Here is a 26,422-nt window from a genome sequence, read left to right on the forward strand (position 1 = left end):
ATGGACGTGGAGGAGAATTCAAACTCCGCCGCGGCAGCGCCGGTGGAGAAACATTCGGGAGGCAACCCTTTGAATGCTTACAGGTGGTTCACGGGCTCCAAGCTGAACGCGAGGAGGAACGAGGGGGAAGAGGAGCCGGTGGCTTCAGCGAGGGAGGCTGCAGGAGGAGGAGACCCGAAGGAGGCAGCTGGAGCCACTGAGGACCCTCGGCAGGGCCTCCAGGGGGATAGGCCCCCGGAGACGGAGGGGGACAGGGCCGCAGCCGAGTGGGACGGCGCCGGGGAGCCGACCCAGGGCGAAGGCCCGGCCGTGAGGAGCAAGAAGGAAAATCTGTCCAAGAAGTTCAGCTACCAGCGCGCTCAATCCGAACCACCCCAACCCGCGAGGGGTCCCGGAACCCTGCGGAAGGTGAAATCAGACTCGGCTGAGAGGATCCGGAGATTGCTGACTTCGTTTTCTCATCGCCTGTCGCGGAAACGTTCCTTCCAGGAGTTGGCAGCGGACCAATCCCTGCAAGGTATTTTCCTCCACCCTACCTGTGTGTTGGGGTCAGCTCTTTGACCTTCTTTGAATGTTGGGACTCTGCGCTCAATGTTGATGCTGGATGTTGATGTAATGGTGGGGGGGGGGGGATGCGTGGGGGAGGGGGTGGATTCCCTCAGTGGGGGTGGGGTGGCGAGGGGGGTTGCTTTCTTGCAACCCATTGGTGTATTTTCAGGGGATGGTTGGCATGAGCCAATGGGTGGGTTAGCTGAGGAAACTGGGAGTGAATAGATCCCGTCCTTTGATACCACATGGGGAGGGTGTGACACGTTTACAATAAGCTCTGCAGTTTCTACAATCCCACCCCCACGCACAGCCAGACTTTTGACTATTTTTTTGAGGTGGGCCGTGAGCATGGAAGAGTCTGGAAGAACTGTGGAGGAAGAGAGAGAGGGAGAGAGAAACAGAGCTAATCTTTCAGGCTTAGCAGCAGAATTCACTGTCGTCAATTTGTGCACAGCAAGCTCCCATAAAGGGTGATGAGAGAACGTCAGAACTAGGAGCAGGAGTAGGCCGCCTGGAGCAAGAAGGACATTCCTTTACTGTTCAAAAATCTATCTATCCTTGCCTTAAAAACATTCAATGAGGTAGCCTCAACTGGGCAGGGAATTCCACAGATTCACAACACTTTGGGTGAAGAAGTTCCTCCTCAACTCAGTCCTAAATTTGCTCCCTCTTATTTTGAGGCCGTGCCCCCGAGTTCTAGTTTCACCCGCCAGTGGAAACAACCTCCCTCCTTCTACCTTACCTCTCTATTCCCTTTGTAAATGTATACATTTCTATAAATCTTCCCTCATTCTTCTGAATTCCAGAGAGTGTAACGGCCTGATAATTTTTATTTCTGAGGCGTAGGTGAGGGGTTAAGAAAGAACTTTCATTTCTGTAGCACCTTTCGTGAGCTTGGAATGTCCTCAAGTGCTTGACAACCACTTGTGAGGTGAAGTCACTGCTGTCATTGTGGGAAGCTCAGTGACCAATTTGTGCACAGCAAGATCCCACAAAAGACAATGAGACCGTTTTTTTTTGCGGTAGGAACTGAAGGGTGAACTTATAACATAACACTAGGGATAACCCTCCCACCTTTTCTTCAAACTAATGCCTTGGCATCTTTTATTCGCCCCAATCAATACCTCAAAATAAAAGTAAGAAGTCTCACAAAGCCGAGTTAAAGTCCAACAGGTTTTCTTGGTATCGTGAGTTTTTGGAGTGCTGCTCCTTCGTCAGAGACTCACCTGATGAAGGAGCAGAGCTCTGAAAGCTCGTACTACCAAATAAACCTGTTGGACTTTAACCTGGTGCTGTGAGACTTCTTACTGTGGCCTACCCCAGTCCAACGCCGGCATCTCCACATCAAAATAAAAGATGGCCTCATTGTCGTTTGTGGGATATTGCTGTGCACAAATTGGCCGCTGCGTTTCCCACAATGACAACAGTGACTTCACCTCACAAGTGGCTGTCAAGCACCCGAGGACATTCCAAGCTCACGGAAGGTGCTACAGAAATGAGAGTTCTTTCTTAACCCCAACTGAAGATCTCATCTTGTAAAGAAAGCAGGGCAGATAGTGCGGCACTCTATCAATACGCAAGGCACCAGAAGGTTGATAAAACAGGAGGTTATACGAGGTTGATTGAGGCCTGCTGGTTAGCTGGCGCCCAGCCTGATGTTAAAATTCTGTAGATTTTAGAAGGAGGACAGGCTGGAGAGGAAGAAAGCCTCCATCTCAGTTTGATGTTCCAGGAAAGAATTCGTTAAGACTGAAAATGCAACAGTTCAATTTTTTTTCTCTGTGAGACTGTGGAGAACCAGGGAGTTCACTGGGAATCCTGCGGTGAGTAACTCACCTCCTAACTCCCCCAGAGCCTGTTCACCATCTACAAGGCACAACTCAGGAGTGTGATGGAATATTCCCCACTTGCCTGGATGGGTGCAGCTCCAACAACACTCGAGAAGCTCGACACCATCCAGGACAAAGACAAGCAGCCACTCCCTCCGCCATCGAAGCAGAGTGGCAGCAGTGTGTATCGTCTACAAGATGCACTGCAACTCACCAAGGCTCCTTAGGCAGCACCTTCCAAACTCGCAATCTCTACCATCTAGAAGGACAAGGGCAGCAGATACGTGGGGAACACCATCACCTGGAAGGTCCCCTCACAGCCACTCACCACCCTGACATAGAACTATATCGGCCGTTCCTTCACTGTTGCTGGGTTAAAATCTGGAACTCCCTCCCTAACAGCACGGTGGGTGTACCTACACCACAGGGACTGCAGCGATTCAATAAAGCAGCTCACCACCACCTTCTCAAAGGGCAATTAGGGATGGGCAATAAATGTTGGCCCAGCCAGTGATGCCCACATCCTGTCAATGAATAAATAAGATCATAGAATCCCTACAGTGCAGAAGGAGGCCATTTGGCCCATTGGGTCTACGCTGACCACAATCCCACCCAGGCCCTATTCCTGTAACCCCTTATATTTACCCTGCTAATCCCCCTGACACTAGGGTCAATTTAGCATGGCCAATCGACCTAACCCACCCATCTTTGGACTGTAGGAGGAAACTGAAGGAAACACACGCAGACATGGGGAGAACGAAAAACTCTACATGGGCAGTGACCCGAGGCCGGGAATTGAACTCGGGTCTCTGGCGCTGCGAGGCAGCCGTGCTAACCCACTGTGCCACCATAAAATAAGAGATGGAGGTGTGCGCGAGGTAGCGTATTTGTTAGAGATTGGGAAAAGCAATGATCGTAGTAACAAAGGAATCAAATATGGAGACACGGAAGACCGTAACAGAGGGAGGGATGGAGCTGTGAGGCTGGAGGTGAGAGGGGAACCACCTCTCAGGTGGGAGGCAGACATTCTTGGATTCCCGTCCCAGTAGTGAAGTTCCCCTTCTCTGGAGAGGCCCTGAATGCTCGGGGAGGAATAAGCTGAAACCTTCTGCACTACGATCAAAAGGGTTTGGTTTTAGTGATCAAGAGATAAGGGGAAAAGGTGTGACAATGGAGTGTAGATACAAACTAGCCTCTTCCTACTGAACAGGCACAGCATGACACAAAGGGCTGAATGGCCTCCTCAGCTCCTTAAAGGAACTGCCAAGATCTTTCTAGGTAAAGAAAAATTGAGCTTAAACCTGAGGCCTCAACTGTTGCGCCGTAAGACATCAGTTAATTCAGCTCAAACCCAGGGACTGGATTGGAAGGTGTTTCTGTGCAAGGCAGAATGTGCTGCCGTTTTCATCTGCTACCACTGACCTTTAGAATCTACTGTTTTTGCAAACACAGACAGAGTCAATAAAGTTCACATCCTGTGAGGGAGAGTCAGGTACGGCTCTCGAGCAGCTCAAACTAACCAGCAGGAGGCGACGGTTTGCCCAGAAAGTAGATGAGAAGGGGGATGGCAATGAGGCAAAGCTCGCACGTACTCCCAGGGAGAAGGGATATTCTGTTTTGTGAATGTACGGTGCGGCACGGTGGCACAGTGGGTTAGCACTGCTGCCTCACAGCGCCAGGGACCTGGGTTCAATTCCCAGCTTGGGTCACTGACTGCACATTCTCCCCGTGTCTGTGTGGGTTTCCTCCGGGTGCTCCAGTTTCCTCCCACAGTTGGAAAGATGTGCTGGTTAGGGTGCATTGGCCGTGCTAAATTCTCCCTCAGTGTACCAGAACAGACGCCGGAGTAGGGGATTTTTACAGTAACTCCATCAATGTCAGCCTACTTGTGACACTAATCAATAATGTTTGAACTTTGGTGTAAAACCATAAGGTGTAGGAGCAGAAGTAGGCCATTCGGCCCATTGAGTCTGCTCCACCATTCATTGAGGTCATGGCTGATGTAATGTGACAACCCTTAACTCCACTTCCTAGCCTTATCACATAACCCTTCATATCTCATCGAGAAACAAAAACTGCCCAGGAAATCCCTGAGATTAGGAAGGCGGCAGTAAACTTCCTGGAGAGTGTTGTGGTCAGAGTGGGAGCGATTCCTGGTTAGCTTTGGGAATGGGTTTGGGTTAGGGTTAGGTGGGAAGAAAGCTGGGGACTCCATCATCACTATCCATAACTCCCTGATTATAACAGGCATGGAAAAGTGGATGTTCCCACAACGACTCAGATTTCATTCACCCAAAATCACCAGTCTGTGCAGAGTCTGCACATTCTCCCCGTGTCTGCGTGCGTTTCCTCCGGGTGCTTTGGTTTCCTCCCGTAGTCTGAAAGATGCGCGGGTTAGGTTGATTGGCCGTGCTAAATTCTAAGTTTATTTATTTATTAGTGACACAAGTAGGCTGACATTAACACTGCAATGAAGTTACTGTGAAAATCACCTAGTCGCCACACTCCGGCACCTGTTCAGGTACGTTGAGTGAGAATTTAGCACGGCCAATCCACCCTAATCAGCACGTCTTTCAGACTGTGGGAGGAAACTGGAGCACCCGGGGGAAACCCACGCAGACACAGGGAGAACGTGCAAACTCCATACAGACAGTGACCCAAGCCGGGAATCGAACCCGGATCTCTGGCGCTGTGAGGCAGCAGTGCTAACCACCGTGCCACCCCAGGAAATTGACCCTTAGTATCCCCGGTTGTGTAGGCTGGAAGGATTAGTGTGGCAAATGGTGTGGGTATAATTTTAAAAATCGTTGAGACAGTTACATTGGTAAGATGGGTATAGAGGGATATGGACCAAATGCGGGCAGTTGGGACTAGCTTAGGGCTAAAAAAAAGGGATGGCATGGACAAGTTGGGCCGAAGGGCCTGTTTCCATGCTGTAAACCTCTATGACTCTAAATGTGTGAAGTTGTGGGGGTAGGGCCTGGGTGGGAGTGTGGTCGGTGCTGACTCGATGGGCTGAGTGGCCTCCTGCTGCACTGTAGGGATGTAGAATTCTATGATTTCTACGATTCTATGAACACACAGCAACTTACTCGACAAAGCCCAAAGAGATTAAGCCCAAGTTAACAGTAAAATGAAAAGATATCAGTCTTCTGATTGAGTTGTGAGAAGTTATTGAGATTTGACAGCGGATAAGAGTGACTTGCGTTTCTCCTCACTCCCCGCACAAGAATGGCTGAGCCAATGAGATGGACGGAACTAGTTTTTAATGGGTCAGTTTGAGTAAGCGATGTATAGGTTCATGGAAATTAAGGTGCAGAGCAATAATGGTCATTGAATAGAACAGAATTGAGGGGCCGAATGGCCTCTCTCAGTTCCTGTACATTGTTACAATCTATCGTCATGACTAATATTTAATCTTGATGGATGGATTCTTGAAGAAAAGGAATGAAGGAAACATCAGCAATGGGAGCAAGGCCATTCAGCCCATCAGTCTGTTCTGTTCCAATAAGGTCATGGCTGATGTTCCCCAAACAATTCCTGCCCAATTTGTCTCACCGTCCGACAATCAAACCATCCGACTCCTGAACAAGCTCAATGACGGAATGTCCCTGCGATGGAGAATTCCAAAGAATTGTAACCCCCACCCCACCCTCCCACCTCCCACCGCCCCTAATTCTCCTCACTCCATCCCAAATGGCCACTCCCTTATCCAGAACCTGGATCTGTGACCCACCAGTTGGAGAGGGGGAGCGTGGGGTGGGGTGGGTAGAGGTGGGGTGGTGGGGAGGAGGGCGCAGGGGAGGAGGGGGAAGAGGAAAAGGGGTGGTGGTGCGCCAGGCAGAGAGGAGGGAGTGGTGGGGGGGCGGTGGGTGGGTAGGGGGAGAATAAGGAGAGGGAAAGGAGTAGAGGAGGGACCAGGGAGGAGCAGAGGGTGGATGCCCAGTAGGGTGAGGTTGGGGAGAAGGGGAGGGGGAGGGAGAGGCTGGCGATGCGGGCTGGGGGGAGGAGGAGAGAGGAGGGGAGGAGGAGAAAGGAGAAGAGGGTGGAGGTGGAGGGGAGAGGAGGGAGAGAGAGAGAGAGAGAGGAGGGTGATAGTGCTGGTGTGGGCAAAGGAAGGAGCAGGGGAGGAGAGGCAGAGGGTGCAGGGAGAGGGAGGGATGAAAGGGTGGGGAAAAGGGTGGTGAGAGGGGGGAGGGGTGGTGGGGAACAGAGGGAATGGAGAGGGGGAGGGCAGAGGGTGATGGGGGTGGGGAGGAGGGGTGAGAGGGTGGAGGGTAGGGAGAGGTAGAGGGGGAGGGGGTTGGGGGAGAGGAGGGAGTATGGGGGAATGGTGGAGGAGAGTGTGGAGGAGAGTGCCGATGCAGGGGTTACGAGAAGAGGGAATGGGGGAGGAGGTGGGAGAAGATGGAGGGTGGGGAGAGGGTGGAGGGTGGGGAGAGGCAGCGGGGGCGGCGGGATTGGGGGGGGAGGAAGCTGCCTCTCAGCCTGTCAAAGACCCCAGAACCTCAGACGTTTCACGGAGAGAACTGGCTTCTAAATATATTTTAAACACAACATCTGGGCCTACAGAGCGAGACAGGAGATGTCTGGTTTCACTGCACACGTGACATTAACTGTCAACACCAGCCACAAAGCGTGTGCTGAACACGCAACTTCTGCGATCTGGCCAATAGAAACACCAGGGTTAGTGTCGAGTTAACATTACACTGAATGTTCCTGCGACACAAAACCTGCACCACATTTGTGTGGTTAAAATGGAGCATGAGATAAAGCCTACCTGTTTAATCTGAATTGCTGAGTGTTCTTTGGAGCTCCCCCTTTGCCCACTGACTGACGGCAGGAAGATTCAATTCTGCTCCTGAGCTCCAGCCGGGGGCTTTTCACTGCGGCTGAGGAACTGGACAATAGTCAGGGGGCTGGAGTTAAAACCATTCCCCCATCCCCCCCACCCCCCCCGCTCCCCCCTCACCACTTCCTGTGTGTGCCCCAATTGTGACTGATTGGGCAAAGCACAATTCTGTCCTTCGACAGGAGATGCAGCCCGGTTATCTAACTTTCCAACAGCTTGCATTTATGTAGCACCTTTAGTGGTGCAAACCGGCTCAAGGTGCTTCACAGGAACCTTGCCAGGAAGCTGAGTTGTTCGAAATGATCTATGGCGGGATGGTTGGACATTAGAAATAAGGCAAAAGGGTGGCACAGTAGTTAGCGCTGCTGCCTCACAGCACCAGGGACCCGGGTTCGATTCCCGGCTTGGGTCACTGTCTGTGCACATTCTCCCCGTCTCTGTGTGGGTTTCGTCTGGGTGCTCTGGTTTCCTCCCACAGTCTGAAAGACGTGCTGGTTAGAGTGCATTGAGCGTGATAAATTCTCCCTCAGTGTACCAGAACGGGTGCCAGAGTGTGCCGATTTTTACAGTAACTTCATTGCAGTGTTAACGTAAGTCTACTAGTGACACTAATAAATAAACTTTTCTTTAGGTTTGAGTGAGTTTACTTTGGGGGTTTCTATATCATATTATAATCCAGGTCAGAAACTCCAAGTTGTTTTATGAAGTCAGCTTAGAGCCATAAGTTTGGCACTTTGAACATTGATGCCAGTAATCATGAGATGTTCCACTCCAGGTATGATTCAAGTGAACCACTAGGGAGCTTTGATCAAACAAAGTTTATTTAAGAATACAGTTAACATATAGCAATAACTTTTACCAGTTACAAATAATAAAACAACCATGATATTTATAAACCTTTACAGCTACGAATACTTTTCCAATGTGAGTATCCCTACAAATATACACCCCAGTAACAAAAAAAGTAAGTATACTCCCATGATACTGGATCTTGCAGCTTTGCAACACCCACTGTGGGTACAAAATTGAAACCCTGACTTCCCCACTCTGGAACTGCCAGTGTGCCCTGATGTCGAGACACAGCCAATCTCTTGGCTTCTAAATGTTAGCTAGCAAACCATCAACAGCTAAATTTCCCCTCCGGAGACAAGAAAGACTGCTTCCAGTCTGCAGTCCAAACAGTATCTAACTAGTCAACAAAATTTCCAATACCAGGGAGAGAGAGACACACACACATACACACACAAACACCGTTGACAATCTGGAATCCAAACATCTTCTGCTCAAACTGAAAGCAAAGGGTTTTGAATTTTCTCCAAAGTACCTGCCTGACCTTGACCTGTCAATCAACCTCCCCCTAACAATTCCAAAGGGTCACAAAACTCCAGGATATTGCATTAGGCCCAGATTTAAAATATGCAATCAGGAGGCTGTTTATAACTGCAGAAAACATGCTTAAAATTCTTCTCTTAAGGACATAGTACCAAATAAGGAAGTGTAAAATTCCAGTTAAACAGAAGTGTTTGTATATGGGGGTTTGTGGTTTCAGTTTAAACTGTGGCTACATTGTGCTGAGACAGTTTACCACATGTAAAGTATATAAGCAGTTGGAGCAACCAGGAGTCATGTTTAGGGCAGAGACCCTTTTTTAGGTTGGTTTTGAACTGGAAGCCAGAGTACAAGAAGCTTAGTAGTGAGAGAGGAAACATCTCTCTCAGCTTTGTTGGAAGAAAATCCATACTCTTGGGGCAAGCGCCCAGGGTCTTTTGAGCCAGAGTTCCATTCTGGGACCTTTCTGCCCAGTAGTGACATCGACCTGGCTTGTAACTGAGGCACTGAACTATACCAACAGATATTAGGACTGGTGACTAAAGGTGTGGTCAAAGGCAAAGATTTCAAGGAGCGTCTTAAAGGAGAGAGGGAGCTAAAGAGTTGGAAAGCTTTAGGGAGAGAATTCCAGAACCTGGGGTGTGGGGGGAGGGTCAGTGTTTAAAAATAAAGGGACCATTTAAGACAGAGGTGAGGAGAAATCATAGAATAGAATCCTTACAGTGCAGAGCGAGGCCATACGTCCCAACAAACCTGCAAAGACAATTATCCCACCCAGAATCTATGCCCACAACCCTATGTATTTACCCTACTAATCTCCCTGACACTAAGGAGCAATTTAGCATGGCCAATCCACCGAACCTACACATCTTTGGACTGCGGGAGGAAACCCACGTAGACACGGGGAGAATGTGCAGATTCCACACAGACGGTGACTCAAGGCTGGATTTGAACCCAGGTCCTTGTGAGGCAGTACGGCTAACCATTGCTTTTCTCTCAGAGGAGGGTGAGTCTCTGGAACTCTCTTCCTCAGAGGGCAGTGGGAGCAGAGTCTGTGAATGTTTTTAAGGCAGAGCCAGATAGATTCTTGGTAAGTTGAGGGGGTGGTAGGTTATCAGGGATGGGTGGATCGGATCAGCTTGGACCTTGTTAAATAGTGGAGCAGGCTCGAGGGCCGAATGGCCTACTTCCTGCACCATGTTGGTCCGTTCACCTTCAACATTCACTCCCTCCACCACCAATGCTCACTGGCAGCAGGGTGAACCATCTAGCAATCCTCCCAGGCTCCTTTAACCTTCCACACCCATGATCACTTCCATCTAGAAGGACAAGGGCAACAGATACACGGGAGCACCACCACCTACAAGTTCCCCTCCGAGTCACTCACCATCCTGACTTGGAAATATATGACGTAAAATATTATACTGGTTCCGAGATCATCCCGGGTGTAGTAATGGCAGCAAAGAAAGATATTTCGACAGTCCTTTTCACAATCTCAGGACAGTATGTAATGGGTAATCACTGTGTAGCATAGGAAACACAGCAGCCAATAGGCACAGCAAGATTCCACAAGGAGCAACGTAATAATGACCAGGTAAATATTCCAATGATTACTGATTTACCCTCTGACAGTGCGGCACTCCCTCAGCACTGACCCTCTGACAGTGCGGCACTCCCTCAGTACTGACCCTCTGACAGTGCGGCACTCCCTCAGCACTGACCCTCTGACAGTGCGGCACTCCCTCAGCACTGACCCTCTGACAGTGCGGCACTCCCTCAGTACTGACCCTCTGACAGTGCGGCACTCCCTCAGTACTGACCCTCTGACAGTGCGGCACTCCCTCAGCACTGACCCTCTGACAGTGCGGCACTCCCTCAGCACTGACCCTCTGACAGTGCGGCACTCCCTCAGCACTGACCTTCTGACAGTGCGGCACTCCCTCAGTACTGACCCTCTGACAGTGCGGCGCTCCCTCAGCACTGACCCTCTGACAGTGCGGCACTCCCTCAGCACTGACCCTCTGACAGTGCGGCACTCCCTCAGTACTGACCCTCTGACAGTGCGGCACTCCCTCAGCACTGACCCTCTGACAGTGCGGCACTCCCTCAGTACTGACCCTCTGACAGTGCGGCACTCCCTCAGCACTGACCCTCTGACAGTGCGGCACTCCCTCAGCACTGATCCTCTGACAATGTAGCACTCCCTCAGCACTGACCCTCTGACAGTGCGGCACTCCCTCAGTACTGACCCTCTGACAGTGCGGCACTCCCTCAGCACTGACCCTCTGACAGTGCGGCACTCCCTCAGCACTGACCCTCTGACAGTGCGGCACTCCCTCAGCACTGACCTTCTGACAGTGCGGCACTCCCTCAGCACTGACCCTCTGACAGTGCGGCACTCCCTCAGCACTGTCCCTCTGACAGTGCGACACTCCCTCAGCACTGACCCTCTGACAGTGCGGCACTCCCTCAGCACTGACCCTCTGACAGTGCGGCACTCCCTCAGCACTGACCTTCTGACAGTGCGGCACTCCCTCAGCACTGACCCTCTGACAGTGCGGCACTCCCTCAGCACTGACCCTCTGACAGTGCGGCACTCCCTCAGCACTGACCCTCTGACAGTGCGGCACTCCCTCAGCACTGACCCTCTGACAGTGCGGCATAATCTTGAAGCAAGTCTTTGAAATTGCAGAGGAAAGAACTCATGTGATTTTAATTTTATTTTTTTAAGCACATAAGCAGGTACCTTGTTGTAACCCTAATCCTAACCCTAACCCTAACCCTAACCCTAACATCTCGATTCTAAAGGGCTGTCCCTTTACTCTGAGGCTGTGCCCTCGGATCCGAGTCTCTCTGACGAATGGAAACATCTTCCCCACGTCCACTCTATCCAGGCCTTTCAATATTCTGTAAGTTTCAATGAGGTTCCCCCCCTCATCCTTCTAAACTCCATCAAGTACACACCCAGAATCCTCAAACGCTCCTCATACGACAAACCTTTCATTCTCTTGATCCCAACATAACTTTATCTGCCTCACTATCTCTGTAATCTCCTCCAGCCCTAACTCTCCATGATAGCTGTGCTCATTTCAGTCTGGTCTGTGGTGCATTGGTAATCTTCAATACTCCATTCCCAACACTGCCTCTGCACTTTGGGGTGTTTGGTTTGATTTGTTTTATTATTGTCACATGTATTAGCATACACGGTGAAAAGTATTGTCTCTTGCGCGCTATGCAGACAAAGCATACCGTTCATAGAGGAGGAAAGGAGAGGGTGCAGAATGTAGTGTTACAGCGAGGGTGCAGAGAAAGATCAGCTTAATGCGAGGTAGGTCCATTCAAAAGTCTGACAGCAGCAGGGAAGAAGCTGTTCTTGAGTTGGTTGGTACCTGATCTCAGACTTTTGTATCTTTTTCCCGACGGAAGAAGGTGGAAGAGAGAATGTCCGGGATGCGTGGGGTCCTTAATTATACTGGCTGCTTTGTCGAGGCAGCGGGAAGTGTAGACGGACCCTGATGATGTCGGAAGAGTTACTAATGAGATATAAACCTCTCTGTTAATATGTTAATATGGATGGATAGTTTATATATCTGAGATAAGGGGGCTGATTATCCTGCCTTTACTCCTGGGTAATGTATAAAACTGTACAGCTGTCTTTTATGAATATAAGTACGTCTGAATTCGGAGCAGGGGTAGGCCACTCGGCCCCTCGAGCTCATTCAGTAAGATCATGGCTGATCTGATGGTAACCTGAACCCTGCGTTCCAACCGACACCCCCCCCGGCCCCCGACAACCTTTCACCCCCTGGTTAATCAAGAATCAACTTACCCTGCCTTAAAAATATCCACAGGCCCTGCTCCCACTGCCTTTCAAGGATCAGCGGGCGGTGCAGTGGTTAGCACTGCTGCCTCACAGCACCAGGGACCCGGGTTCGATTCCCAGCTCGGGTCACTGTCTGTGTGGAGTTTACACATCCTCCCCGTGTCTGCGTGGGTTTCCTCCGGGTGCTCCGGTTTCCTCCCACAGTCCAGAGATGTGCGGGTTAGGTTGATTGGCCATGCTGAATTGACCCTTAGTGTGAGGGGGATTAGCAGGGTAAATGTGTGGGGCTACGGGAATAGGGCCTGGGTGGGATTGTGGCCGGTGCAGACTCGATGGGTCGAATGATGTGTGGGTTGGGTTGGTTGGCCGTGCTAAAATTGTCCCTTAGTGTCCTGAGATGCGTAGGTTAGAGGGATTAGTGGGTAAATATGTAGGGATATGGGGGTAGGGCCTGGGTGGGATTGTGGTCAGTGCAGACTCGATGGGCCGAATGGCCTCTTTCTGCACTGTAGGGATTCGATGATTCTAAGAGAGTTTCAGAGGCTCCCCACCTTCTTAGAGAGAAAGATTCTCCTCATCTCCGTCCTAAATGGGCAAACCCTTATTTTTATAAAGTGACCCCATAGTTCTAGAATCTCCCATTAGAGGAAAAATCCTCTCCACATCCAGCCTATCAATGGCCCAGCAGGATTGTAAAGCTTTCCATCAAATCACCTCTTACTCTTCTAAACTCCAGCGGTTACAAACCTAACCTCTCCTAAAGAGTGAAATCAAATCCCTGTGGATGCTGGAATTGGAAACCAAAGGAGAAAACGCTGGGAAATCTCAGCAGCTCTGGCAGCATCTGTAAGGAGAGAAAAGAGCTGACGTTTCCAGTCCTTTGTCAAAATCTGTCCAACCTTTTCTCATAAGATAAGCCCCCAGGTGGTAGCGCAGTGGTCAGCACAGCTGTCTCACAGCGCCAGGGACCCGGGTTCGATTCCCGGCTTGGGTCACCGCCTGTGTGGAGTCTGCATGTTCTCCTCGTGTCTGCGTGGGTTTCCTCCGGGTGCTCCAGTTTCCTCCCACAGTCTGAAGGATGTGTTGGTTAGAGGGCATTGGCCGTGCTAAGTTCAGGGTATCCGAACAGGCGCTGGAATGTGGCGACTGGGGGATGTTCACAGTAACTTCATTGCAGTGTTAATGTAAGCCTTACTTGGTTACACGGGTATAGAGGGATATGGGCCAAATGCGGGCAATTGGGGTGGCATGGACAAGTTGGGCTGAAGGGCCTGTTTCCATGCTGTATACTTCTGTGACACTAATAAATAAACTTTAAAACCTTTAGCCCCGTTCCCTGGTATTAGCCTCTTGAACCTTCTTTGTGTGGCTTCCATCTTTCTTTCCCTTGGTGGAGAAATTGCTGACAGACGCGACGGTTTTGTTCCTGCAGATAATGTGGACGCAGTCTCGGTATCGGCCGCTCAGAGCCCCCCCATATCGCTGGCCCCCTCTGCTGGAGTCCCAGTCTGGGATGTCAATAATTGTACACTAGTCAACGGACAGCTGGTGCTGCTGTCCAAGGATGATGAGGTATGTGGGGAACGTGGGTACATCTCTAATTGCATGGGGGGTGGGGGGGTGGTGGTATGGGTCGTGTAGCTCAGCCTTCCCCTGCCCCAAAGTTCAAACCTCCCTCCGGGATATGCTGGCCACAGAAGGAAGGGTTAAAATGTGGCCAAACAGGGTGATTGTTAGCCTGTTAATCTTTCCGACACTTCCCCCACCCCTCAATTTGTGTGTTTAGATGTGAAATGAATTTTTTTTTATTCATTCGTGGGACATGGGTCAGCATTTATTGCCCATCCCTAGTTGCCCTTGGAGGGCAGTTGAGAGTCAGCCACATTGCTGTGGCTCTGGAGTCACATGTAGGCCAGACTGGGTAAGGACGGCAGATTTCCTTCCCTAAAGGACCTTAGATGGGTTTTTCCAACAATGGTTTCATGGTCATCGGTAGATTTCTAATTCCAGATACTTTTTACTGAAGTCAAATTCCACCATTTGCCGTGGTGGGATTTGAACCCGGGTCCCCAGGACATTTAGTTACTGGATTAATAATCGAGCAATAATACCACTAGGCCATCGCCTCCCCTTTACAAGGTAAAAACCTGGGGTGCGGAATTCTCCCATCCTGCCCATCATGGGAATCATAACAGGCAGAGGGGGGGAGGGGGGAGGTGGGGTGGGGTGGGGTGGGGGGGAGGGGTTTCAGACAATGGAAAGGTTCATTGACCTCGGAGGGGGGGATACTCTGGTTTTGGGGAAATTGTGGTCGGAGAATCCCACCCCTTGTGTTTTGCTGGTGTAATAACCTCACCGAGGTTGGCCTCTCAGAGTATGAGCTCCCTGATTGAGCCAGGATAGAACACGACAGCACAAACAGGCCCTTCGGCCCACAAGTTGTGCCGATCATATCCATACCTACCAGGCCCATCTATAACTCTCAATCCCATTAAATCCATTAAAGGATGTTTATTAAATTAAAATTATAGTCATTTCAAAATTAACCCATCCAAAAACCTGAGACCAGAGATTGGTGACCAGACATTGAGACAAAAACTTGCACTTATTATACGGTAATGGCAAAATACTGCAGATGCTGGAATCTGAACAAAAAAATCAGAAAATGCTGGAGAAACTCAGCAGGTCTGACAGCATCCATGGAGAGAGAATGGAGCTCTGATGAAGGGTCATCGAAACGTTGGCTCTATTCCCTCCTCACAGATGCTGTCAGACCTGCGGAGATTTTTCAGCATTTTCTGTTCTTGTTCTATTGATACAGAACCTATACAAATAGAAAAGCTCCAGATACCTAATCGATCAGAATCATAGAATCCCCACAGTGCAGAAGGAGGCTGTTCGGCCCATCAAGTCTGTACCGATTACAATCTCACCCAGCTCTGTCCCCAAAACCCCACACATTTACCCGAGCTGCTCCCCCTGACACTAACGGCAATTTACCACGGCCAATCCACCCAACCTGCACATCTTTGGACTGTGGGAGGAAACCGGGGCACCCGGAGGAAACCCACGCAGACATGGGGAGGACATGCAAATTCCGCACAGACAGTGACCCAAGCTGGGAATCAAACCGGGTCCCTGGTGCTGAGAGGCAGCAGAGTTAATCACTGTGCCACCGCGCCACCCTGAATTTAACATTGAGTCACATAGGGGAGGTTCTAATCAGAACTCCCTGATGAAGGAGCAGCGCTCTGAAAGCTGGTGGCATTTGCTGCCAAATAAACCTGTTGGACTTTAACCTGGTGTTTGTGAGACCTCTTACTGTGCCCACCCCAGTCCAACGCCGGCATAAGAACATAAGAACATAAGAAATAGGAGCAGGAGTAGGCCATCTGGCCCTTCGAGCCTGCCCCGCCATTCAATAAGATCATGGCTGATCTGTCGTGGCTCAGTTCCACTTTCCCGCCCTCTCCCCATAACCCTTAATCCCCTCTCTTATCAAAAACCCATCAACCCGCTTCTTAAAAATATTTAGCGAGGCAGCCTCCACCACTTCAACGGGCAGAGAATTCCAGAGATTCACCACCCTTTGAGTGAAGAAGTTCCTCCTCAACTCCGTTCTAAACCGCCCCCCCTTTATCTTGAGGCTGTGCCCCCTAGTCCTACTGTCTTTTTTGAGCGGGAAGAGTCTCTCCACCTCTATCCTATCCATCCCATTCATCATCTTATACGTCTCAATGAGATCTCCCCTCATTCTTCTAAACTCTAACGAGTACAAGCCTAGTTTATTCAGCCTCTCCTCATAGCTCAACCCCCTCAACTCCGGTATCAGCCTAGTAAACCTCCTCTGCACTCCCTCCAAGGCCAAAATATCCTTGCGCAGGTGCGGCGCCCAAAACTGCACACAGTACTCCAGCTGCGGCCTCACCAATGCCCTATACAGCTGCAGCAAGACCTCCCTACTTTTATATTCAATCCCCCTCGCTATGAAGGCCAGCATCCCATTCGCCTTCCTGACCACCTGCTGCACCTGCAAGCTGGGTTTTTGCGACTCATGCACAAGGACCCCGAGGTCCCTCTGCACCGTCGCCTGCTGCAGTTTTTCGCCACATAAGTAATAGTCCTTCCTACCATTCTTCCTACCAAAGTGGACCACCTCACACTTGCCAACATTAAATTCCATTTGCCATTTCCTGGCCCATTCGCCCAGCCTATCTAGATCCTTCTGCAGACTCTCCACACCCTCCGCACAATTTGCCTTTCCCCCAATCTTGGTGTCATCAGCAAATTTCGACACCCTACACTCGGTTCCCTCCTCCAGATCATCTATATAAATGGTAAATAGCTGAGGCCCCAGCACCGACCCCTGGGGCACTCCACTAGTCACCAACCGCCAATCCGAATAGCACCCATTGACCCCCACTCTCTGCCTCCTATTTGACAACCAATCCTCTATCCACGCTAACACCCTACCCCCAACTCCATGTCCTCTGACCTTCTGCAGTAACCTCTTGTGAGGTACCTTATCAAACGCCTTCTGAAAATCAAGAAAGACCACATCCACCGGCTCTCCTCTATCCACCGCCCTAGACACATCCTCATAGAACTCCAGTAAATTTGTCAGACACGACTTCCCTTTAATGAAACCGTGCTGCGTCTGCCCTATCAAGCAATTCCCTTCAAGATGCCTCGCAATTTCCTCCTTAATGACGGATTCTAACATTTTACCTACCACAGACGTTAAACTAACCGGCCTATAATTCCCCGCCTTTTGCCTGGCACCCTTCTTAAACAACGGCGTAACATTAGCCGTTTTCCAATCTTCCGGCACTTCCCCGGAATCCAGCGACGTCTGGAAAATAACCACCAAGGCATCCACTATCACCTCCGCCATTTCTTTCAGAACCCTCGGATGCATTCCATCCGGTCCTGGGGACTTGTCCACAATCAGCCCCTCCAGTCTGTCGCGCACCACCTCTCTAGTAACAGTAATGTCATTAAGACCCTCCAGTCCTACCACCTTTCCATCGCTAACACCCGGCAAATTATTCACGTCCTCCTCCGTGAAGACAGAAACAAAAAAGTTATTCAAGACCTTAGCCATATCCCCATCCCCTACCACTAGGTCCCCTTTCTCATCCTCTAAGGGACCAACGTTCACCCTAGCCAGCCTCTTCCTTTTTATATATTTATAAAAACTCTTGGCATCTCCACATCACGACTACATGTGACTCCAGAGCTACAACAATGTGGTTGAGTCTCAACTGCCCCTCTGAAATGCCCTGGCACGATAGGCAGTTGTCTCAGGGTGGGTGATAAGTGCTGGATTGAACAGCGATAGCCATATCTTGGTCTGTCTCTATCACAAGAGGTTAACCCGACCCACTTCCTTCACCTCTAGAGTGACTCAGCTGCTCCCTCTGCTGTCTGTCACTGACATTACACCATCCAGTCTCCATCACCTGACCAAGTTGGTGATTCTTATCCTGTAAATGAAGGCTATGGGCGTTGTGCTGAATGATTTCCTTTTCAGACCAATGGACACAGCAAATATGAAACTCTTTTCCTTATATCTTAATCTCATTCTCGCCAATAGCCTTGTCCCCTCTCCGGGCTGTTCTACAAACTCACCCTTCCCTCCAAACGCTGACTCCAGTCTTATATGCCTCCCTCTCTACCTCCCTTCCTCCCCTCTCCCTCCCTCCCATCTCCCCTCCCTCTCTCCTGCCCTCTCCCTCCCCTCTCCCCTCCCCCTCTCCTGCCCTCTCCCTCCCCTCTTCTCTCCCTCTCTCCCCCTTTCCCCCTCTCCCCTTCTCCTGTCCTCCATTTCTGCCTCTCCCTCTTTCCCTCCCCCCACTCTCTTCCTCCCTCTCTCCCTCTGTCTCCATCCTCCTTCCCCTTTCCCTTCCTTCCTCTCTCCCTCCCCCCTCTCTCTCTCCATCCCCCTTCCCCTCTGTTCCTCCCTCTCTCCCTCCCCCCCAACCCTGTTCCCCTTCCCCTCTGTTCCTCCCTCTCTTCCTCCCTCTCTCTTTCTCCGTCCCCCTTCCCCTCTGTTCCTCTCTCTCTTCCTCCCTCTCTCTCTCTCCATCCCCCTTCCCCTCTGTTCCTCCCTCTCTCCCTCCCCCCCAACCCTGTTCCCCTTCCCATCTGTTACTCCCTCTCTCTCCCTCCATCCCCTTTCCCCTTCCCATCTGTTCCTCCCTCTCTCTCCCTCCATCCCCTTTCCCCTCTCCGTTCCTCCCTCTCTCTCTGCCTCTCTCACTTGGTCTCACTATTGCAGGCCATTCTGCAGTCCACACTACGGCATTCGCATCTTAAACCGCTTTGTCTCTCAGTCCCTCCTTTGTGACTCTTCCTGCCTCCCATCCTGGTCAACAAACACCCGATTGCTTCCACTTTGGATCCACTTCTTTCTGTAATGAGTCCTCGGCGGCAGAAGCCCCTCCTCCAAAATCCCTTTATTTCCAAGTCTGACTCCGGCGTACAGAACGTTTTCAGTCAGCATCTACACTCGGAGTCCCAGAGGAACTGACACGCCTGGTTAAATACAAAGCAAGAGGCTCCCTGATTGGCCCATCAGTTTGTCCCTTAATCAAAGAGTTCATATTCTAACAGGCCCACCTCAATGGCCTGAATGAAGTCTTTCCCCTTCTGCTTCTGTGGAGCATGACTTGGAATATTTTCCCGTGTAGTATGAATTGTTGTGAGAGTTTGAAATTTGATACTCTTGCATCTGTCCTGATGAGTGCGAGATGGGAACCCTTGATAATGTCTCTCTTTTTAGCAATATTTAAATGCTCTTTTCTACGATAGTAAAAATAGCAGTGATTCTAGTAATAATCTCACTGGTTAATAGTAGTAATGTTGGTTAGCTCCACTAACTACTGCTGCTTGTTTGTAATTGCAGAGTGCCTGCAGAATCAGGATGAGGACCAGTAGCTGTATATCTGACACCAGCCTCAGCCTATCGCAGAATTGGGGTAAGATTCTTCTCTCCGTTCTCCCCGCTTGCCACTGATGAGATTTATCTGTATTATTGAAAGCCTGAAGTGACAGACCAAGCCGCAGGGTGCAGGGGGACATGGGGACTGGCAAGAGAGACAGTAAGGTGTGAAGAGGACGTAAGGAGGGCTACAAAATGACACGGATAGGTTGAGTGAGTGGACAAAGGTCTGGCAAATGGAGAATAATGTGGGCAAACGTGAGATTACTGGCAATATTTTGGCAGGATGACTAAAAGGGAAGCTTATTATTTAAATGATGAGAGATTGCAGAGGGATCTGGGTGTCCTGGTGCATGAATCACAAAAGGGTAGTATAGAGGTACAGCAAGTGAAAGCTAAGAGAATATTATTATTATAAGAAGTCTCACAACACCAGGCTAAAGTCCAACAGGTTTATCTGGCGTCACAAGCTTTTGGAGCGCCACTCCTTCATCAAGAGAGTCAGCACTCTGAAAGCTCATGATGCCAAATAAACCTGTTGGACTTTAACCTGGTGTTGTGAGACTTCTCACTGTGTTTACCCCAGTCCAACACCAGCGTCTCCACAACATTGTTTATTGTGGCAGGAATTGATTAGGGAGTAGGGAGGTTATGTTTTGGTTGCACAGGGCATTGGTGAGACCAGAGTATTGTGTTCAGTGCTGATGGCCTGATTTAATGAAGGATGTAAATGCGTTGGAAGCAATTCAGGGAACGTTTACGAGATTCTTACCTGGAATGGGGAGTGGGGGGTTGTCTCATGAGGAAAGGTTGGAGAGGCTGGGCTTGTGTCCACTGGAGTTTAGAAGAGTAAGAGGCGACTTGATTGAAACATTGGCCGTAATTTCACCGCCTCGCTTGCCCCAAGGCTCCCAGAGCGGAATTCTCCATCAGCCTGGGGGCGGGATTTTACCAGCCTCAATGGAGTGAGATCGTAAAATACCAACCATGCGAGATCCTGCGGGGTACTGACAGGGTGGATGTGGAGAGGATGCCTCCTCTTGGCAGCACAGTGGCACTGCTTCCTCATGGCGTCTGGGACCCGGTTCGATTCCCAGCTCGGGTTACTGTTATGCAGAGTCTGTGTGTTCCTCTGAGTGCTCCGGTTTCCTCCCACAGTCCAAAGATGCGCTGGTTAGGGTGCATTGGCCGTGCTAAATTGCCCCTTAGTGTCCAAAGGTGTGCGGTTTAGGTGCATTGGTCATGGTAAATTGCCCCTTAGTGTCCAAAGGTGTGTGGTTTAGGTGCGTTGGTCATGGTAAATTGCCCCTTAGCATCAGAGGGACTAGCTGGGTAAATGCATGGAGTTACGGGGATAGGGCCTGGGTGGGATTGAAGTTGGGGCAGACTCAATAGGCCAAATGGCCTCCTTCTGCACTGTAGAATTCTATATATAAAAAAAGAATCTTGAACTAGGGGCTCAGAGTTTCAAAATATAGGGTCGCCCATTTAAGATGGAGATGAGGAGAAATTTTTTTTCTCGGGGGAGGGTGAATCTCTGAAACCCTCTTCCTCGAAAGGCAAAGTCTTTGAATCACTTTAAGACAGAGCTGGATAGATTCTTGATTAACCAGGGGGATGAAAGGTTATCGGGGGGTCAGCAGGAATGTGCGGTTGAGGTTATAAACAGATCGGCCATGATGTATTGAATGGGGGAGCAGGCTCGAGGGACTGAGTGGCCGACTCCTGCTCAGAATTTGTGCATTAATATGTGTGTAAGCAGATGGGGAGAGAATGAGATGAACTGAGAAGAAATGGTCGGATAGCGAGAAGCTTCGGACTTGAGTAGCCCATTGATGGTAAGAGTCAAACTCATGGGGGTGAGGTCCTGAGTGAGGTTGGACTGGCCGTTTAATAATGACGCCACACATTAGGCAACATTTTGAGGCACTAAATGCAGTAGATGTTTGGAACACTCTCCCATAGGCAGCAACTGATGAGAGATGAATTATTGATTTTAAATCTGATGTTACAGAGTTGCCTTTGTAAAGATGTAAAGAGTGTAAAAATGCTGGAGGGACAAAACATTGCGTGGTTCTTTTAAAAACTAGTGTTTTCTTTCAACACCTGGAGGTTAAAAATGCAAAGTACACACAGAGTCCCAGACTGAAACATTTACATCGAAAAGCAAAGCAGTCGTCTTAACAAGACAACATTTTGTTTTAATTTTTAATTTAGCCAATCAATTTAAAGCAAGCACTCAGAAACCAAGAACCCCATAATATTTGAATTCAATGGTGTTGACAACATCAGACCAATCCTGTGGTAGGAAAATTGGTAGGTCATCACAGGTATAAAAGAGAGTGCAAGGGGGGAAAGCAGGAGATAGTAACTGCTACTTCTCAAGCCTCGAGAGGGAGAGAGTGAATGCCCATCGTCTGGAGCTAAGATTTCTTTATATAAGTCTTAAGAGAGCACACCATCTATTGAGTAAAAGGTACCAAATCAGAAAGAACTTACAGAGAAATCAACCGAGAAACTCCAGAAGCTTCCGAAAGAGACAAAACCTGGTTGTATATTTTTGAGAGTGACTAAATTCTATTTTTTTTTGTTAATGATTGGGCATTGCATTTATTTGAATGGCACTGCAATTGAATCTTATTTCATTCAATGTGTTACTTGTTTAGTTAAAGTTCCCGGTTAGTTAAAGAAATAAATTGTTAGGTGTTTATTTTAAAGTGAGTGTGAGGTATTTCTGTTAGTTACCACTAAAGTTCATGCCACCTTGCACTCACATTTAACAGATTACGAGGTGAGCGATTCCTCTTTGGGGGATTCGCTGTTAGTTCTCAGAAGGGGAACCACCTCCGCGTTGTAACACTGAGATTGATAGATTTTCACTATCCAAAGGTCTGAAGGGACATGGAGGCAGGGTGTATGTCTGACATTAGGTTCGCAGATCAAGCACAATCTCATTGAATGGTGGGTCAGGCTGGATGGGCCAAATGGCCTGCTACACAGTTCCTATGTATATGTGACTGTTGGTGTACGCGTGTACGCGCTTTTGTATGTGTGTGAATTTCTGGTGCCGGAATCTTACCACCGTTCGCGCTGGTGGGACTCCCCCCCTGCCCCCCCCACTCTCTGGGGTGAACGGAGATTTGGCCGGCCGCCAAACTCTCTGACCTCGCTGCAGCAGCAGGGTGGTGTGAACAGCTGGTAAGATCACACACCCTGTCCGTGTGTGGCTGTGTGTCCAGGTGTACAGCCAGAATTTTACTGTCCCGCCTGCCACGGGAATCGGAGTGGGTGAGGGGGCGAGCCATGGAAAAGTCCTCGGGCCTTGGGGTGGGATTTTATAGTTTGGGGATGAGCGAGGCTCCGGTCCTGTGTGTGTACGTACGGGTGTGTGTGTGTGCATGTGTCTGAATCTGTTACATATTATAAAGCAATACATAAGACAATAAGGTACAGGAGCAGAATTAGGCCATTCGGCCCAGTAAGTCTGCTCTGCTACTCACGGCACGGCACGGTAGCACGGTGGTTAGCACTGTGGCTTCACAGCTCCAGGGACCTGGGTTCAATTCCCAGCTCGGGGCACTGTCTGTGTGGAGATTGCACATTCTCCTCGTGTCTGCGTGGGTTTCCTCCGGGTGCTCCGGTTTCCTCCCACAGTCCAAAGATGTGCAGGTTAGGTTGATTGGCCATGCTAAGAAATTGCCCCTTAATGTCCTGGGATGTGTAGGTTAGAGGGATTAGTGGGTATAATATGTGGGGATATGAGGGTGGGACCTGGGTGGGACTGTGTTAGGTGCAGACTCGATGGGCCAAAGGGCCTCTTTCTGCACTGTAGGTTCTATGATCTATTCAATCATGGCTGATGTTTCTCAACCCCATTCTCCCAGCTTTTTCCTATAACCTTTGAACCCCTTTCAAACCTACCCCTTAACAGCCTACCCCAGTGCAATGCCAGCAACTCCACATCACCCTTACCAATCAAGGACCTACCTATCTCTGTCTCAAATACACTCAATGGCCCGGCCTTCTCTGTGGGAGTGAATTTCACAGATTCACCACCCTCTGGCTGAAGAAATTCCTCCTCATCTCGGTTGTAAAGGGTTGGTCCCTCTACTCTAAGGCCGTGCCCTCGGATCCTAGTCTCTCCTACTAATGGAAGCACCTTCTCCATGCCCACTCTACCAATGCTTCTCAGTATTGCATCTCTGTGTGGTTAGTCACGTGGTCTGCTGTGACATCAGCAGAGGCATTCACGAGTTTTTTTAAACCTCTTCCATGTTGGACTTCCATCCGGTAACAGCTCTTAAATAAATATGCTTTGAGTTGGTTCCAAACCCAGTGTGTGCCACCTCGTCATCTTTTGCCTTGTTGCTAATTCCAGTCCAAACATTGAATATGTAACAGCAAACTGGCGACGAGGATAAAAGTGTTGATCAGGAAAACAAACCGGTGACGAACGGATAGGTTTCCAACTAGATTCTGAAGCTCTTTTTTTCAGTTGAAACCTCGACATCAAGAAGAAAATAAAGCCCAGAGCCTCGATTCTTAAAATAAGTTAAGGGAAGCCATCAAAGAACAAAGAACAGTACAGCACAGGAACAGGCCCTTCGGCCCTCCAAGCCTGCGCCGATCATGATGCCTGGCTAAACTAAAACTGTATGGACTTACGGAGTTCATATCCTTCCATTCCCACCCGATTCATGTATTTGTCTAGCTGCTCCTTAAATGCCGCTGTTGTAGCTGCTCCCACCCCCTCCCCGGGCAGTGCACTCCAGACATTCACCATCCTACGTGTCAAAAAAACATCTCCTCTAAACTTTTCCCCTCGCACCTTAAACCTATGTCCCCCAGTACTTGACTTTTCTACCCGGGAATGCGCATCTGACTATCCACTCTATCCGTGCCCCTCATAATCTTGTAGACCTCTATCAGGTCACCCCTCAACCTCTGTCATTCCACTGAGAATGAACCGAGTTTCTCCGACCTCTCCTCCGACCCCACCCCTTGCAGCGCTGGGCCGAGAGGTGGCGGATGGAGTTTAATGCGGAGAAGTGTGAGGTAATTCACTTTGGTAGGAATAACAGATGTGTTGAGTATAGGGCTAACGGTAGGACTCTGAATAGTGTGGATGAACAGAGGGATCTAGGTGTATGTGTACATAGATCCCTGAAAGTTGGGAATCAAGTAGATAAGGTTGTTAAGAAGGCATACGGTGTCTTGGCGTTTATTGGTAGGGGGATTGAATTTAGGAGTCGCAGCGTCATGTTGCAACTGTACACAACTCTGGTGCGGCTGCACTTGGAGTATTGTGTGCAGTTCTGGTCCCCACATTACAGGAAGGATGTGGAGGCTTTGGAGAGGGTGCAGAGGAGGTTTACCAGGATGTTGCCTGGTATGGAGGGGAGGTCCTATGAGGAGAGACTGAGGGATTTGAGGTTGTTTTCGTTAGAAAGAAGGCGGCTGCGAGGGGACCTTATTGAAACATATAAGATGATTAGAGGTTTAGATAGGGTGGACAGTGATAGCCTTTTTCCTTGGATGGAGAAAGCTAGCACGAGGGGGCATGGCTTTAAATTAAGGGGAGGTAGTTATAGGACGGATGTCAGGGGTAGGTTCTTTACCCAGAGGGTGGTGAGGGATTGGAATGCCCTGCCTGCTGAGGTTGTAAATGCGCCTAGTTTGGGGGTGTTTAAGAGATCCGTGGATAGGTTTATGGACGAAAAGGGATTGGTTTAGGTTAGTGGGTCATTGTTTTTCAACTGGTCGGCGCAACATCGTGGGCCGAAGGGCCTGTTCTGCGCTGTTATGTTCTATGTTCATAGCTAAGACCAGGCAACATCCTGGTAAACTTCTTCTGTGCCCTCTCCAAAGCCTCTGCATCCTTCTGGGAGTGTGGCGACAATGCAGTGAGAAAACATTGTGAAAAGAATGTAGGCTACTAATTTAAAATAAAATAATGAAAGAAGAATTATAAGTAAAGCCTTCTTTGCTTAGTTAAAAGGAAATTGATTGTCTATCAAGAATAGTGCAGTGCAGAAGGAGGCCAGTTGGCCCATTGTATTGTTTCTTGCGCACTATACAGACAAAGCATACTGTTCATAGAGAAGGAAAGGAGAGGGTGCAGAATGTAGTGTTACAGTCATAGCTAGGATGTAGAGAAAAATCAACTTAACGCGAGTTAGGTCCATTCAAAAGTCTGATGGCAGCAGGGAAGAAGTTGTCCTTGAGTCGGTTGGTACGGAACCTCAGACTTTTGTATCTTTTTCCCGACGGAAGAAGGCGGAAGAGAGAATGAGCTATTCTCTGGACTGGCTGTTGGTTAGCAGTTGAGCAAGATAGATAGACTTGCCCCAAGCAGACCTTCAGTAGAGGGTGGCAGCTGAACCACTGATAATGATTGTTAGCCGCGAGGGATTGTCGCGCCTACTGTTCCAAATAACATTGACACCAACCTTATTCCAGAAATTGATTTGCCAGATAGTAAGTGGCTTCAGCAGTGTCCATTGATACTTGGATGACATTCTAATCATGGGCAAAGCTGAACAGGAACATTTACACAACTTAGAGGAGACACTGCAGTCTCTAGAGTACAACCTCTACGTGAAGAAAGGCAAATGTGAATTTTTCAACCCATCCATCAGTTATCTAGGCCACTTAATAGACAAGATAGCCTCTGCGAGGAACCTGAGACAATGATAGCGACCCCAGATGCAGCGGGATCACAGAGTGTGTCATCGTTAAGTAATTGGTACAGAAAGATCATCTCAAACCTTGCAATAGAATCATAGAATCCCTACAATGCAGAAGAAGCCATTTGGCCCATCAAGTCTGCACTGACAACAACCCCACCCCAGGCCCTATCTCCGTAACCTTACTTATTTACCCTTCTAACACCGGGGACCAATTTAGCGTGACCAATCAACCTCACCCACACTTCTTTTCGGACTGTGGGAGGAAACCAGAGCACCCGGAGAGAACCCACGCAGACACGGGGAGAAGGTGCGGACTCTGCACAGACAGTGACCCGAACCAGGAATCGAACCTGGGTCCCTGGCGTAGTGAGGCAGCAGTGCTAACCCACTGTGCCACTGTGCCACCCA

At 49.5% G+C, this 26,422-nt stretch overlaps 1 protein-coding gene across 1 annotated transcript in view; it reads left to right on the forward strand.

Annotated features, from left to right (window-relative positions):
• Nucleotides 1-26,422, forward strand: part of LOC145361002 (RAS protein activator like-3-like) — a 91,999-nt gene continuing 65,577 nt past the window's right edge. The window contains exons 1-3 of the mRNA XM_080216523.1: nt 1-517; nt 13,815-13,954; nt 19,290-19,362. Of these exons, the coding sequence (XP_080072649.1) occupies nt 1-517; nt 13,815-13,954; nt 19,290-19,362 (730 nt within the window). The remainder of the gene's footprint in view (nt 518-13,814; nt 13,955-19,289; nt 19,363-26,422) is intronic.

Source organism: Carcharhinus amblyrhynchos, chromosome 33 (assembly GCF_965287045.1).
Source record: "Carcharhinus amblyrhynchos chromosome 33, sCarAmb.v2.hapA, whole genome shotgun sequence".
Lineage (NCBI taxonomy): Eukaryota > Metazoa > Chordata > Chondrichthyes > Carcharhiniformes > Carcharhinidae > Carcharhinus > Carcharhinus amblyrhynchos.